General features: G+C 42.2%; 1 protein-coding gene across 1 annotated transcript in view; it reads right to left on the minus strand.

Moving 5' to 3' along the window:
- AKAP8 (A-kinase anchoring protein 8) overlaps window positions 1–16,628 on the minus strand; it is a 41,929-nt gene that overhangs the window by 12,720 nt on the left and 12,581 nt on the right. The window contains 8 exon segments of the mRNA XM_015424892.1: window positions 1,668–1,786; window positions 3,737–3,743; window positions 4,029–4,058; window positions 5,095–5,141; window positions 5,493–5,637; window positions 6,062–6,569; window positions 7,168–7,456; window positions 7,869–7,901. Of these exon segments, the coding sequence (XP_015280378.1) occupies window positions 1,668–1,786; window positions 3,737–3,743; window positions 4,029–4,058; window positions 5,095–5,141; window positions 5,493–5,637; window positions 6,062–6,569; window positions 7,168–7,456; window positions 7,869–7,901 (1,178 nt within the window).

The following is a 16,628-nucleotide window of genomic DNA, read 5'->3' on the forward strand; positions in this document are numbered from 1 at the left end:
AATAAACTGAAACTTCTGAAGGAACGTTGTTGAGTGTCTTGACTGGGAAGCCTGACACTCTGTTATGCTTGGCCTGTAATGCTGATTGTCATATTTCACTAAAAAAACCCGAAGCAGACTGCCAGAGGGGCCCCTGCCCCCAGTGCTGGTATGTTCTCTAAGGTTTAGCACAAGGCAACGGTCCAAGGCCAGGTCTACCAGTATAGTGGACTGGGGTGGGTAGACCTGTTCTCTGGAGGCCAGGTCTACCAGTATAGTGTGGGGGGAGGTGGGTAGACCTGTTCTCTGGAGGCCAGGTCTACCAATATAGTGGAGGGGGGGGGGGGGAAATTTGGCGGGGGGGGGGGGGGGGCAGAGCTGTCCTCTGGAGGCCAACTCTCCCAGTACAGTGGACTGGGGTGGATAAACCTGTTCTCCAGAGGCTAGGTCTACCAATATAGTGGAAAGGGGTCAGTAGACCTGTTCTCCAGAGGACAGGTCTACCAGTACAGGAAGGTGGGGAGGTGGGTATACATGTTCTCTGGAGGCCAGGTCTACCAATATAGTGGACTGGGGTGGGTAAACCTGTTCTCCAGAGGACATGTCTACCAATATAGTGGAAAGGGGTGGGTGAAATTTGACTTGATTCTGTTTTCTCTCATAATGTTTACATTATCCTTAAAATATAGTTTAAATATAATTTTAAATAATTTATTCTGAGATTTTTACAAGGTTATGGAAGTAATCTTCTAAAAAACTAATTTATGCAATAGTCGAATATGTACTAGCTTTTTTTTTGCTCATGAGGCAGAATTCTGCTCACAACACTCTGGAGCTTAGAGGGAACACTGACCCTCAGCCAAATGAGGGAAAGGAGGCTTGGCTTTTTTCCTCCCCTCTGGAAGCAGGAAGCTGGAGAGAGCTGGGCAAAAGTGAGCTGCGATGCAGGAAGCAGGAGGAAGCCAGTTGCTCGTAAGCCAGATAGGAACCCTACAGGGGCTGGATCTGGCTGTATGTTTGACACCCCTGGGCAAAATCCAGCATGCAAGGCAACATTTCTTAATCAGATGAGAAACTGATTTCTTCCATGAGGAAGGGAGAGTTAGCTTAAGAAGCTTTTGCAAGAAAGCAGGGGCCTCTGAAGCAACCCCTCATTTCCCAGTGGAAGAGAAACTTTGTGTTTTTCTTCTGGAGTGGGTAGATAAGGGGAGGAGCCAAATGAAATTATGACAAATTATGACAATTACAAACCATCAATTTGCTACCAATGTTCTATGCAATCACTGTTTCCTTATGTTAAAAAATAACCTATACTGCCTTTCTAATTTTGTGATCCAAAGAAGTACACAATAATAGCAGTTGTCAATCAATATGTAAATCAACAGCTTATTTCTTTACATCTGTGATGACACATATAGATCAAATATGTGAACACAAAGTAACTGTAAGACTTCATAATGGGTGCAAAATTCTTGAAATGTACTATTTTAGATTAGAGCCAGTAATTAGTTATAAAATATAGAACAGGATTAATGGGACACCCCAGTTAAATGTAATTGTCAGTGAATACAGCAAAGCGACAAGATATTCCACTCCCTCAGATATGTATTCAAGGCTAGGTGGGATGTCGAACATAATCTTACTTGCAAAAGAGTACTTGGGAGAAGTCCAAAAATATTTTATAGAAGCAAATGGGTTCCATATGCTTACCTGTCCATAGCACGGTCCCTCATTCGATCCCGGCGCTTCTGTTTCTCTTTTCTTTGTTTGGTCTCTTCATCATCATCATCACAGCCATCACCAGATGCTACAGAGAGTTACATTTAAAGCAGTTCTTTAAGAACCAGCCTCTTACATTTGCTTTAAGCTGTTTTGGGATACAAAAATCTGATCTCCTCATCCCTTGACTTGCTTTACTTAGAACCAATTATGGACCTCAAGTGGACACCATTTTTTGAAAAAAGAACAAAAAAACTGTCAGTGCTTCATTTGGCAAGTGCCATTTTAAAAGGCACACCCATGTCACCTGTCCACAATTATGGCCATTAGTCACGTTATTCAGTACCAGTGTGCAGGCATAATCATTATAGCCCCCAGGAAGAACACTAACAGAGGAATGTACTTTCCAGAAGCAATTTACACTTTCATGTCAGAGCTGTGGTATTTAAATTTGCCCTCAACGCAGCTGTAAGCCAGCATGGTATAGTTGTCCGATTCTGCTGAGAGTGCAGTGGGGAATTAAGTCCCCACTTAATTATGAAATGTACTAGACAGCCTCAGCCAAACCAGTCTCTCCCAGGCTTGATGAGAAGCTAAAATCCCACTCTGACTGGTTAGCAGCAAAGACAAGCAATAAATGAATGTTGTTTTAATTAGTGGCATTTAGGTTTCATTGCATTGTGCCGTTAAGCTTTTTTATGGTAAACTGTCTCAAAAGCAGGAAATAATTATTCAAAATTCACAGTAAAACAATTGAATCCACAATATAATAAGACAAATTATTATAGAAAACCAAACAGTGAAGCCAAGAACTTTCCATCCAACCCCCCCCCACATTAGTAACTAAAAATGTGATATAATCTAGATATTCTACTCACCCTTGTCCATTTTTCATTAGAAGGTTTACAGAGTCTAACAGTGCAATACTAAGAACAGTTACACCCTTCTAAGACCACTGACTCCAATGGGCTTAGAAGAATGTACTTCGAGTTAGGACTGCACTGGAAGAGATACAAGTTGATTAGTGGGGAAATAAATGAATGACAGAATAGCAAATTAATTCAATGGCAGAATGCAGGCTTTGGAGGCATAAGGCGTTCAGCTCTTGGTTTTGCCTGTTAAAGATGACTTCAGGTAGTAAGACATATGCTTGAGACCCAAGAAAGGCATTGCCTTTTCAGAATTCGCATTGGGGTCAAAGAGACTTCCCAGAAGTCAATTCCATGCTGCTATTACATTAAAATATTGACTGGAAATGAAGTAGCAAGAATCAAAACACTATACAGTTCTATAGTGGATGTCACATTTAAAACACACAATTCTGTCCATCTCAAAAACAGTATCAGCAAAAAAAGGAACAAAAATGGGCAAGTATGATCAGAGAGTTTGAGCATTTTCTAGACAAGTTAAACAGTCTAAGGCTGCCTAGGAATTAAGATCAAATTCTAACTGCCCCATCTATAAGTTTGTTTGGTGGGTACACGAGTGAGGGCCTTTTCAGTGTCAGCCCCACAATTATGGAACAACCTACCCAGGGAGGTGTACCCGGATCCCTCACTTTCAGTCTTTAGGAGAAAGTTGAAGACTGTTTTATTTACAACTGCATTTGGTTAGGTTTAGTAGCAGACCTGAGTAGTGATTTTAAATTTTGGTTTTATGTTTTGAATTTATTTTTTCCGATGTGTTATATTTATGTTGTAAGCTGCCTTGAGCTCCATAGGGCAGGGAATTCTGGTTTTCTCACACCCTAATTAGCACCTCAAGTGGTTAAGACGCTGAAGTGCAGGCTGTGGAAGGTCAGTAGTTCAGCAGTTCAAGACCCGGGTGCCGCAAGACAGGGTGAGCTCCTGTCTCTAGTTCCAGCTCCTGCCAACCTAGCAGTTCGAAAGCAAGAAATGGCAAGTAGATAAATAGGGACCACTTCGGTGGGAAGGTAACAGCATTCCGTGTGCCTTGGTGTTTAGTCATGCCGGCCACATGACCACAGAAACGTCTTTGGACAGCGCTGGCTCTTCGGCTTTGAAACGGAGATGAGCACCGCAACCCTAGAGTCGGATTCGACTGGCTTTCGAGCAAGGGAACCTTTACCTTTACCTTGAGTGAATAGAAGGTGTCTAGTAACAGAGGCTTCAGCAGTTCATTCGAGCCATGCTACCTTTTCCATGAATACTCTGCCATTACAAAAAACAAACATGTAATTATAAGCCAGAGATTTAATTAACAACACTTCTAGATGTTACATGGGTTAGGATCAACATTTAATCTAAAATACAACACAAAAGGAAGGAAATATATTAGATATGCTTGTTGAATGGTGAACTTCACCCTACCTTTACAGCTTTAAAACCTTCATAATGCTCCTTTAAAAAAAAAGGATGGGGGAGGGAGGGAGGGAAAAACACTATTAATACTACATATTATTTCAAAATTTCATGCAAGGTATGTTGTGTTACAATGTTATTAATCAGATATATTAATCATTTTTATCTAATTTACTAATCCATATCTAAGACAAAAATTGTAGCAGTATTTTCCATTGATAAATGTTGACATATTGATTGAAACAGAACCCAGATTTTTGAGACTCTTTTAAAAGTCTGTAGGCCTTAAAATGTAATTTTTCCTATCTGAAATGAAAGCAAAAATTCTTATAGATAGGCTTGCCAAGTCCCCCCGGGGGTGAGGAACCCCCTGCCTGAGAGGTCCGTTACCCGCCGCTGCCTGATCGGGCCCCGGGGGGAACCCGACCCCCAAAGCATGCAACGTGCCTGGCATCAGAACGTCACCCGGAAGTCATGCAGTCGCGTCGGGCGCGTTGGGGGCGGGGTCGCAGTCATCCGAGGGAAAACTCTATGGTTTTCCCAGCGTGCCCGACATGGTTGCATCACTTCTGGGTGATGTGGTTGCGGCGCGCGCTTTGCGCACACACACACGGACTCCCGGAGCAGCGCTGGAGTCCCCCGCTCTACATACAGAGAGGACTTGACAACCCTACTCATAGACCTATGGAAGTTCTGACAACTTAAAGCCCCCATCCCATTCAGATTTCAGGAATCTGAAACTCTGGGCCAAACATTATTTTGGTAGCAAAGTGTCACCATGGAAACAGCAGGAGAGACTTTAAGGCTTTACTCCTATCTGTTTGATGGTGTGTACAGGACATCTGTCCAGCCTATACTGTATTTATGTTAGGCTGGACCTTTTGGACATCACAATCTAGCCACTAGGATTGAAGGATCAAGAATGTCCTGCATACATATAAATGCATTATGGCTTCAATTGACATTATGTTGCATGTGTACAGAAGGTGGATACAAATAAGCATATCACTTGCTTTCTTCATTATAATAGAGCCAATGAAGTATCAAAAGACCAGGTTTGCACAAAGTTACTTACACCTTTATCTCCTTCATCTTCTGATTTAACATCTCCTTCACCATCATCTGTCAAATATACAAAATATAATTCAACCAATGTGGGAAACCACACCCGTTCTTTTAATGATCGAATAGCAGCCTGTTATAAGAATTGCTTAAACCAAAAAACTGGTAACAGAAGATAACTTGTTGGTATATCTTCTCCTTTTTCATCTTGGCTTCTAATTCTTCCTAATTCAGAGATTCAAATTATCAATTTCTAAGAGAAATTGTCACAATACTGTAAAGTCCACAACGCTTCAGTGAAAGTAAAATTTTATCATGACATGCTCTAAGTAGGTATAGCATCAGACTGCAAATATTAAAACCATGTTACCTTTCACTGGAAATACAGCATCTCAAAAATAACATCCTTACCATTATCAGAGTTATCTCCTTCACTATCTGTCTTTGCCTGTTTGCTTTCAGGTTCATCTGCACTTTGGGACTGTTTCCGTTTACGTAAGTTGCCTTCATTATCTGAACGCCCACCTGGACGACCACGGAAACCTCTCCTCTTGAGCTAGAAATACAAATTGAGTAAAACATGCCTGGTCAAATTATTTGCAAGTATCTGCAAAAATCCCCACATGTTTAAAAGTTCATCCTATATTTTCTTCTATTAAATCTGCATAACCACATCTCCTTTAGTATAGGATATAACCCTGCCAGCATGCCCCAAGTAACATCTGTGAGTCCCTGCTAATGTAATTATTTTTAGCAAAACGAAGACATCTAAAATGGCTGGAGAACACTACTTTATCTGTCAAGACCTCTTCTCAACGATTGTAATGAAAGGTTTTATCAATAGCCCACATAAGGGCTGTAAGAGGTCATCTCCTCTTTCCATTAACGCTTACTGAAAGCAACCTGAATACTACAAAGAGCAACAACTGAAACAGCTACAAACATAATAACAGTTTCCAGTCATAACTTTCTGAACTTACTCTACTTCGTGATCTTCCAAAGCCATAGGGCATGTTGCCAGGAAACCTTCCCCTGCCCTGCATTCCCATCATGCCGTAATCATAATCGCCATAGTTGCCATAATCTCTGTAGTCTCCACAGTTGCCGTAATCACCACAATCTCTGTACTCAGGGCCGAGTCCTTGGGAAAAGAGTGATGGAAGCCTGTTTGGTCCAGGTCTTCCCATATTCCTGCCACCCATATAATTCATCTGATTCCATCGTGCAGACAGCCGTTCTGTACTTGGTGGGTCACGATTGAAAGTGTTTAGATGCCCTTGACTCTGCGCTCTCCCTCTACCAAAGCCATAGTTGTTTCCTCTGTTGCGGGGCTGATCTCTGCGGTTACCAGCAACATCATAGTGGCTTCCAAAAGAATCATTCCTCTCAGATCCAACTTCACTATACTCATAGCTGGTTCTGTACAGGTCACGGTCAGGCACTGAGGCTCTAGAGTCATAAGACTCAAAAGACTCAAATCTGAAAGAGCTGAATCACAAACAAAGGATCTTGTCAGTGGTTAACAGAAGCTTTGATAGCAAAACTGAAGATATACCAATAGAGCCACAGTTTACTATCCTGGAGGTTTCCTAGAATGGTTATTTGCTTCTCCATCAGGGAGGGGCCACATGAAGAAGATCCAAAGTTTCCAGCATTTCCAGTTTTAAAAGATCTCACATAAAGGGTTGGCCTCTGCTGAAGACCCTTGAAAGTTGCAGTTAATTAATAGAGCAATGGACCAATACTTTGATTTAGTTATTTATACAAGCTTTTTATGGAGTTTCCCGCAGTATCAAACAAGAATGAGAAATATCTAGTTTAGATAGGAAGACAAAGCACTGAAAACCCTGCTTGAAACATCTCACGTGGCATTCATCAACCATAACAGGTGCTGATAAAAAATGTACACAAGACATTCCCTGTAACAAGTTGTCCTGTCTTTTATGAAGGATAACTGAGAAAATATATTCAACTTAACAAGGTGACTACATTCTTATTAAACTATACTATCCTATTGTACTTCAAGAATTCAAGTGGTATTTAAAGCCAAGCACTGATTTTTAAGATGAAGAGAAACTTCAGTCACCTTCCCTGATCTTCCATTCCTTCCCCAGTGCCACCACTGCTTTCCTTAGACAGCATATCCAGGCGCTGGTTTATCTTTGCTATAATGGAGTCAGAGTTCTCAGTGCCTGCTGCTCCAGTACTGTAACTTGCATCTTGCATAGTGTTGCCAACATCAGCATTCATTGTCAAGTTGGTAGCTTTAGAGGTGTCCCAGGCAGTGGCGTTGACAGCAGCAGTGTCATAGCTGTATGTGGGAGCTGTAGTAGAGCTGTTTGTTTGGGCACTGTAATAGTCGTAGCCCTCATAGCCTGATAAAAAGGAAAAATACAAGTTGTGGATGCTTTCATGGCTAGAAGGCTGGTGGAGAGTCATCATTGCAATAATGCATCCATTCTGGTTATGCTGATGTAGCCAGATGAAAGAGGCATAAATGGTAAATACTCTACGTACTATTAAATAATCAATAACAGGTCAAGGAGTATGGCTCCATAAAAGCAAACTTACCTGAACACTTTAGAAGGAGGGCAGGATACAAAGAACAAACTGCACCATATCATTTGGTTATACTGAATACTACATGAAATACTTGTTAACACCTCCTTGTGCCCCCACTGATTTTATTCTCATAAGTTCCAAAAGATGTGGCAAAACATTCAACAGGGTATTTTTTAGTGAAAAGCAAATCCACAAAGGCAGCAAGCACCCTTGAATACAACATACCTTGCCAACTTCCTGGATTTGTTGAATATGCACCTTGATGGGATAAAAAGACAAAAGTTGTTTACTATATTAAATGCATCAATCAAGGCAATACAATTGCATTGTATCAGAAGAAATTATTGTTCCTCCTGATGTTAGCAAGTTAGATCATTTGCAACCACAAAATCAAAAACCTTCTTCAAACAAATTACCATTTGCATTAGTATAATTTAAGTCCTCCCATAGCAATACAGTAAAATATGAACAATATGTTAAGGGCTTGAAATGCAACTGCCAAGAAATAAAGCTGAACAGAACACCAGTCACTTACTTTGACAGCTCTTTCTCTGTGGAACTTGAGGGAATAAATTTGATAGTTGGGGGACTTTCCCATCATCCTTTGAGGCAGGAAATAAGTTGCAATCCCTCAGCTCCTCCTCTTTTTGTAGCTGTTCCTACTCAGTTCTGACACTTCCAGGACCCCAAGGAAACTTACTATTATACATTTAAATAAAAGAGGAACATACTGCAGCACTGATGGCACAGGTGGCAAGCATTTCAAAGGAGAAACCAATGAAGAAGGTGGCATACTGAAATACGGTAACAGACAGAGCCTAGTGCAAAGTGGACATTAGCTCCCCATGTCAGAAAAAAACACAGACAATATCCTCCTTTAATTCAGGGTAGGACAAAATGATGCTGTCTGGAGGGTGACAGCTCCACCCCAATACTCATTCACTCTTCCCCGGGGGGGGGGGGGGCTGCTGGGACAGGTGGTGGTTGCTCTTTCAATGGCCAGGACTGCCCAGGCACCACCAGGCTTAGCCAGGAGCTGAGAAAGGAGGGTGGGAGAGAAGCTACACCCGGAGGCATGGCAGGATTGGCCTCAGTGCTGGGTGGGCCTGCTGTGCAGTTTGGAAGCAAGGTGGGCCATTCCTTCTGGCAACCCAGATGATGAGGCTGGCCTCCTGGGACACCACCCGGGCCAGGGAAGCAGCCCCTTGAGGAGGCCTGATAAGGAAGGCCATTGGCATGGGTTCTGCTCACTCATTAAGGCCCCATCCCAGGAGATGGAAGCACTGGCTGAGTCCAGGATTGTCCTGCTCCAGCATGACCCTTTATTAGACCAGCCAATGGAGGACTGGTGATGAAGAGTAAGGCCTGAGTAGTCAAGAGGAGAGGCACTAAGCTGGAGAGTTAGGGCTCTGGGTAAGGCAGAACCCCTCTCCTGTCAACTGGGGCCCAATCCCACAGCTTGCTCAAAAAGGAGGCTGGAGGGCTGCTGGCCTCAGACTCCAACCTGCAGAAGTTGGAATCTGACAGATGCCCTCAAGTTCCAGACCAAAGGAACCTTCATGATAAGTGACCAAAGTTCCATTTTCATCTGGAACTATAATTTTTATAGTTGGGATGTCCAACAGTTATACGGGTATTTCCAGGGTGGGACCACTTATAATAAAACAGACACATCATAGGACATTATGCCCAAAAGCTGCAATGACTGAGGCTATGTTGCCCCTCAACTTCCACTGGGGCATTTGTGTTGAAGGCAGTAGATGTGGCTGCACTACATAGTGAATGTGCCATGAAGCCCAAGGCATTTGTTTCACAGGCTGCCAATATACATTGATTCAGCCATCTGCTTAGTGGTACTTTGGATACTTATTTGCCCCAAGCTATTGGGTGAAATGCCATAAATAAGGAGTCTAACTTTCTCAAGGAAGATGTTCTCCTGATATGTATTCCAAGTGTAAAGTACGCCATTCCTTTTTCCCTCAGGTGGGAATGACCAGGGCAAAAGGATGGGAGACAGATCTCTTAACTCCTATGAAAAGAGGTACTGACTTCTGGAATGAAAGTTGAGTCTGTAAGACTATCTTGTGTTTGTGGAATACACATAAGCCTTGATGAATTGAGCAATGAATTCCTACACCTTACAGAATCATAGAATCACAGAGTTGGAAGGGGCCATACAGACCATCTAGTCCAACCCCCTGCCAGGCAGCTGCCTCTCTGCACCCCCCACTCTCTGAGTGGTCAGCTGCAGAGCTCAGTGTTTTGAGGTTAAAAAAAAAGTACAGGGGACTGCAGAGAGCTAATGACAGTTGAGGAAATCAGAAGTGGCCAACCGCCTGTGAGGTGAAGCAAAGCTGCTGGCCCAGCCTCCCTATGGCTTCAAACATGCTGCCCCCTCCAACACCTGACAGGCAGTTGTCTGTCAGGTGCAGCAGCAGTTGCGGGGTGCTTAAAGCCGAGCGGGAGCCCGCCCCAGCTGTAATACCTTAGTGATCCTGCCAGCCCCACCTCCACAGTGGCTTCTAATACTCCTCCCCCCTCCCCCTCCTACACTGGACAGTCCACCACATCACCACTCCCTCACATCAACTCCCCCTCACACCTCTTCCTGCCCCCAAGAAAGCTCCTAGCAAACACATTTGTGCATAGTACTCCTGTGGAGCACTGAGCTACACAGGCCAAGTATCAGTGAGATCACCCTGAGGTGCTCAGAACAACACTGTCTCCATATGAGCAAAACAATCCAGGAACACAAGTAGAAAGGCCATCACTTTTGTGGAAGGTGGCAGGAGTTCTGCTTCTTAAATAGACAGTTCTATATGGCCTGCTCCAGAGTGAGCTCACCAAGCAGTCTGGTGATCCTAACACCTCAGGGCAGAACCACCAATGTGGTCTACAGAGAGGTCCTTCAGTAGGGGGAAAAAACAAGTATGTATGTCTCGCTTCATTTTTTACACTACAATCTTCTCCATTAGAATTCCTACAACAAATGTTACATTTCAAACTTCACATACTCAGTATTATAACTGGATTTACAGAACTTAAATACCGTAGCGAACCACGGGTATCAGGCTAGTAAATACAATAAAACATTAAAATCATGAAAATATACAACAATAAGTTGTATATAGAAGACCTTCTGGCTTAGGAGAGGTGACTGCAGCAACTTGCTTCACTTCCTGGCAATTAAAGTGGCTGAAGCTGGGGGCCTGCAAGTTCTGCCAAAGAGACTTAGTGGATAACTCAGCTGGCTGCAGATCTGTCTAAATGCCTGAGGACATAACTGCCATTTTTCTGGTAATACTTGCTGTCTGTTCAGACAATCTGCTTCTAGACTGTCTGCCCCCCTGTTGTGGTCCACCCTCACGTTGGGGATCCACTTCTCCACCCAGGATAATAACCTTTCTGTTTCCAACAGGAGTATGCTGGATCTTGTTCCTCCTTGCCTGCTTATGTATGCTGTTATGTTGTCAGAGAAGTATTCACTAAAGTTGCCAGGTCCCTCTAAGTTGAGTTAGTGTAAGCTAGCTCATAGTTTTTTAGCCTCAGGCTCACACATTTTTGTCTTAGCCCAGGAAGGATGGCTCCAGAGCAAACTAATTTATGCCATAGCCAAATCACTTGCTCACAACTTTAATGCCAGGAGCTCACAAAGTAGAATTTTTGCTCACAAGACTCCTTGGCATAGAGGGAGCATTGCTGGCAACAGGTAGGGGATGTTAGGGAACTTATCAGGAGAAAGAGGGTGGGCCCAGGCTGAGGTGTAAGAAAAATGGAAGTTTCTTTCTCTGGAACATAGCTCAAGTGGCTTGTAGCTTCACAGACTCAGATAAGGGAGGTAACCCAGGCGCCAGTCATACCATTAGGCCCAGTAACTTCTAGGACACAAGAATCTAGGACACTGGTTCCCAAAGCGGGCAATACCACCCCCTTGGCAGCGCTGGAACGATCCAGGTGCAGATCCACAAACTGCATCTTTTTGTCCACTTCTTGAAGGGGGGTGCTGAGTAATATTTTCCCCTAAAAAAAGGGCAGTAGGTCAAATAAGTTTGGGAACCTCTAGTTTACGAGGATGTATTCCATCTCATAGCACCTGAGCTTATGGTTGGGAAGAAGGTGTTTATTCAGTTGAACCCAACACAGCTGAAGGGTGTTTGTTAACTGATAAACCCATCATGGTCAAGTTGATGGACATAAAGAGCTTTCATTCTAGTTTTGCCCTGTGTCTGGATTACATCTGACTTTGGGACACTTCTTGTTTTACGTGGGTCTCAGTGACCAGAAATCTTGTCTTGGACTGTGGAGTTTGAAACCCCTCTGGACTTTCTGCAGAATTTTGGTACAAATCACTTATATGTTGTGTTCCTGAATTCAGGAGGCTTCAATCTAAATCCAGTACCTTAGCCCTCATTGGCTATAGCCACCAAATTGTTTTGTGAAACTCACCTTGTACTACACTACACTTGATCTTAGCCAAAAGGCCGAGATTCCTTGTAAGCATCCTACCTTGCAAGGGTGACTTAGTCCCAGGAGGGCTGGAGGTTTTGTCCCTTGGCCTCTGGCTGGTGGTAGTGCTATCCTGGGGTGTGAGGGCTCACACTTCAGTCTTTTGGTTTTGTCTTGCTTTACCTGCCCCCTTCCAAGGGATCCTGGTTCAAGGTCCCTTGACAGTCCTCTCTCACCTCGTGCTGCCTCCATCCTCTTTGGAGCCTGACTTAAACAGGCTGAGGCTGGCGATGCTGTTTGTGTGCTCTGCTGCATCTTCTCTAGAAGGGGCATTCAAATGGATGGCTCTTCTGGCCCACAGTTTGGGGAGGACAGGAATCAAATCCATAATGTTTTCTGCTGCTACTCCAAGGCTTCTGAAGCAGTGGGCTAGCTGACCATAGCCTCAGTTTGGTGCTGGTGTCAGTGGGAGTAAAAGAAGACAGACAGGGCAAGAGACAAGAATAGAGCCGATTTTTTTCCTTTAAATTTAGAGAACAAGTGTAGACTGAAGGATTGCTATGGGAGAACTACAGAAGTATAAAATAAGTAAAAAGAACAAAGCACAGAGTGCACAGGTCTCCTTGAGGACTCATCGGAGGCAGGAAAAGAACGGAGTACGAGTGGCTGCAAAGGGAGAAGCCAAGGCATTGCAACTTGTTTTCTGCCTCAAAGGATGATGGGCAAGTTTCCCGACTATCAAAATGATGCTCTGAGTTCCATATGAAAAGTAGGCATTTAATTTTTATAAAGCTAAAAAGAGTAATAACTTCGTTATAAAGCATAAGTCCTCCACAATACACTCATTACTGATCATTTTTAAAAGAATTATAGGTCTTAAGCATTCTAATTGTTGCCACCGTAGTCTAATCCACAAAATACTGTCAAATTCTAGCCATTAACATAGGAAACTGAGCCATTTTTTCAGTTTTATTTGCAATATTTAAGTTGTCACAGGGTTCTGTTCTCTCATTCATGCTCTTCACTATCTATATAAGGCTGCTCCATGAGATCATCTGGAGCTTCAGGGTTGTCAGCTCTACATAATTATTCAGAACTGAGCTGCCAAATGCGTCTATCTTGGCTCTGAACCAGTGCTTTCAGGCTGTGGCCAGGGGGCTTCAGTAGAAAATAATGAAGCTGAATCCAGACAAGGCTGGTCAGGAAGGCTTATATTTTAGAGGGACTGGATCCACTTGTCTTGGAGTTGGCATTTGCAGAACAGATTTAGAGTTTAGGAGCGCTTATGAACCAAGCCTTGCTGCTAGCCAAGAGTGCTATCTATCATCCGCATCTGGTTTGCCAACTGCTTGCCCTTCTTAGAATCAAATGATCTGGCCATGCTGATCTGTGCTTTTGTAACTTTCCAGCTGGATTATTATAATGCACTCTATGTTGGACTGCCCTTGAAGACAACCCAGAAACTGCAGCTGGCTCAGAATTTGGCAGCACTATTACTGTCAGGGGCTAACTGATGGGAACATACCTGTGCCCATCTTAAAACAGCTACACTGGCTGAAGTTAGTTTCCAAGCCCAATTCAAGGTGTTTTAAAGCTCTTCAAAGCCTCAAGCCCACATATCTAAAGGATTGTCTCCTCCCATGTGTTCCCATGTGCCAACTATGACCTACAGAAAGTCACTTACTGGCTGTCCCCCCACTTAACGTGAACCACCTGGCATCAACTAGAGCCAATCTTTTCCATTGTACCTCATAAGAACATAAGAGACGCCAATGTTGGATCAGGCCAAAGGCCCATCCAGCCCAATACTCTGTATCACACAGTGGCCAGAAATACCAGTGCCATCAGGAGGTCCACCAGTGGAGCCAGGACATTAGAAGCCCTCCCACTGTTGACCCCCCCCCAAGCACCAAGAAGACAGAGCATCACTTGCCCCAGAGTCCCTATCTATACCTTGTGGCTAATAGCCACTGATGGACCTCTGCTCCATATGCTTATCTAATTCCCTTTTGAAGCCGTCCATGCTTGTAGCCGCCACCACTTCCTGTGGCAGTGAATTCCATGTGTGTGGAACAACCTCCCTGAGAAGGTGAGAGGAGGACTGTCATTAGAAATTTCAGGAGGCGCTGCAAAGTCTGCTTTTTTCCACCAGGACTTTTAATGTCATATAAACAAACGCCAGGCATCTTTTAGGAGGAGGAGGAGGAGGAAAATATCTGGGGTTATAATCTATTTGTTATAAATTGCAGTGTTTTATGTGTAAGCCACAAAGAAAGGTGAGATGTAAATACAACTTCTAAGATTTAAGATACCATAAGAAGGAACATCTACAGAAATGTAACCATATACCTAGATATTCAAGACTCAGACTGTATTCACGGTCAAATACCACTAAAGTGTTACTTAAAGGCATATGTCTCAAACATAATAAATTAGAAAATCATGCATAGAGATTAAACTATAAATCTTTTAGTATGATCCACATGTACTTATTGCTTATTAAAGCACAATAGCTATGAAACAAATGCACAAGTATAAAGAAGCCTTCCTAAAGCAAGACCAGTAAATGGGCTGTATGCAGTCCTTGAAAACACTGTAATCTTTTCCCCCTGAATTATATTTTATTTTTAAACATAGACATCAACAAACACACACACACACACACAGAAAAAACTACAAAGTACAAAGGAACAACATAAAAAACATAAAAAAGGATGCCATCCCACCATCGTTCCATCTGCTTGAGGTATTACCCTTAAGTTATGTAGCATGATCTTGACAACTAATTATACACAAAATTATACTCGAAATTAAGTGCATTTCTTTATCCATTCGTACAATCTTGACCAGATGCTCTTAAATATATTATCATCTCTTCCTTGAAGCAATATAGTCAAATTGTCCAGTTCAGCTATATCCATTAATTTATAGATTAAATCTTCTTTTGTTGGTATCTCTTCTTTTTTTCCATCTGCTGGCAAATAGAATCCTGGAAACAGTTACTATATGAGTAATCATATAACTATCTAACTTCTTAAATTGTTCTGGAACTACATTTAAAAAAAACATTTCTGGATAAAAGGTACGTTAACCCCTAATATTTGCTGTAGAATTTCATGTACTGCCACCCAGAATTTTTTAAACTTGTCACACGACCACCAAATATGATAGAAGGAACCAATTTTTTCATTGCACTTCCAACATAGGTTAGACATATTAGGATAATATTTCGCAAGTCTATCAGGAGTCAAGTACCATCTATACAACATCTTATAGTAATTTTCTTTAAGAGGTACAGCTTTAGTATATTTTATACTGGTTTTCCAAACTCTAGCCCACTCATCTAAATGAATGTTATGACCCATGTTTTTTGTTCAAGAAACCATTGGTGCCTTAACCAGTTCATCTTGCATCTTAAAGTCTAGCAAAATCATATAGAACTTTTTAATAAGTTTTTCTTCTATATTTAATAAGATTTTGTCTAGATCTGTCTGTTTTTCATAAAAGCCTTTATGCCTATCTTTGGCATATCTAGATTCTAGTTGGTTTCTTTCCCACCATGTTAGATTCACATCTTGTTTCTGCAACATTTCCTGTGTTTTTAACCCATTTCTACAATCTAATAGATCTTCATATCTTGTCATTGTATTTTTAGAAATTAAGTTAGGGTTGGTAAATGCTTCCAAAGGTGCTACCCATTTCGGAATTTTTGTGTAAAAAAATGTTTTTATGCCTTCCCAAATTTTTAATAGGGCATCTCTAAGAATATATTGCTTAAACTATATATGGGTATTTTGCTTATCATACCAGAGAAAGGCATGCCATCCTAAGAGTAAGTCCTGACCCTCTAATTTCAAAAGTCTGGTATTCTGTAGTGTAATCCACTCTCTGATCCAAGACAGTGTCGCAGCCTGGAAACATAGGTACAAGTCCGAGAGAGCAAAACCTCCTCAATCTTTTCTGTCTTGAAGCGCTTTTAACTTAATTCTGGGGGGGTTTGTTGCCAGATAAATTTTCGGGAGAGGTTTTCTAAATCTTTAACAAAAGTTTGGTTTTTAAGTATAAGTATAGTTTGGAACAGAAACAAGACTCTTGGTAAAATGTTTATTTTAAAGACTGCGATCCTTCCCAACACAGACAATTGCAGGTCCATTTTTCCAAATCCTTTTAATTTTGGAATGTAGTTTTATTTATTTATTTATTTGTTAAATTTATACCCCGCCCTCCCCCGTAGGGCTCAGGGCGGCTTACAAGGCAAGAAACTTGCTCATAAAAACATCAAATAGTTTAGTATATTTAAAAACAACAGTATAGAATTTAAAACCCAATCAAACAATAAAATGCTCAAACTACACAGCATCCCTTCAAGGATATCAGAGAGGACAAACCACACACCAAAACATCCCCCGGTAGGCATTGCATAGTAGATGTTAAACAGATGTTCCTCCTACCCTCCTAGGGCCCTCACCCCCCCACATTGATGGTAATATAGCGGGGGGGGGTTAAATAGTTGTCTTGTAAGAGGGAGCTACATCTATT

The sequence above is a fragment of the Gekko japonicus genome, unplaced genomic scaffold (genome assembly GCF_001447785.1).
Source record: "Gekko japonicus isolate JY-2015 unplaced genomic scaffold, Gekko_japonicus_V1.1 scaffold1387, whole genome shotgun sequence".
Taxonomy (NCBI): domain Eukaryota; kingdom Metazoa; phylum Chordata; class Lepidosauria; order Squamata; family Gekkonidae; genus Gekko; species Gekko japonicus.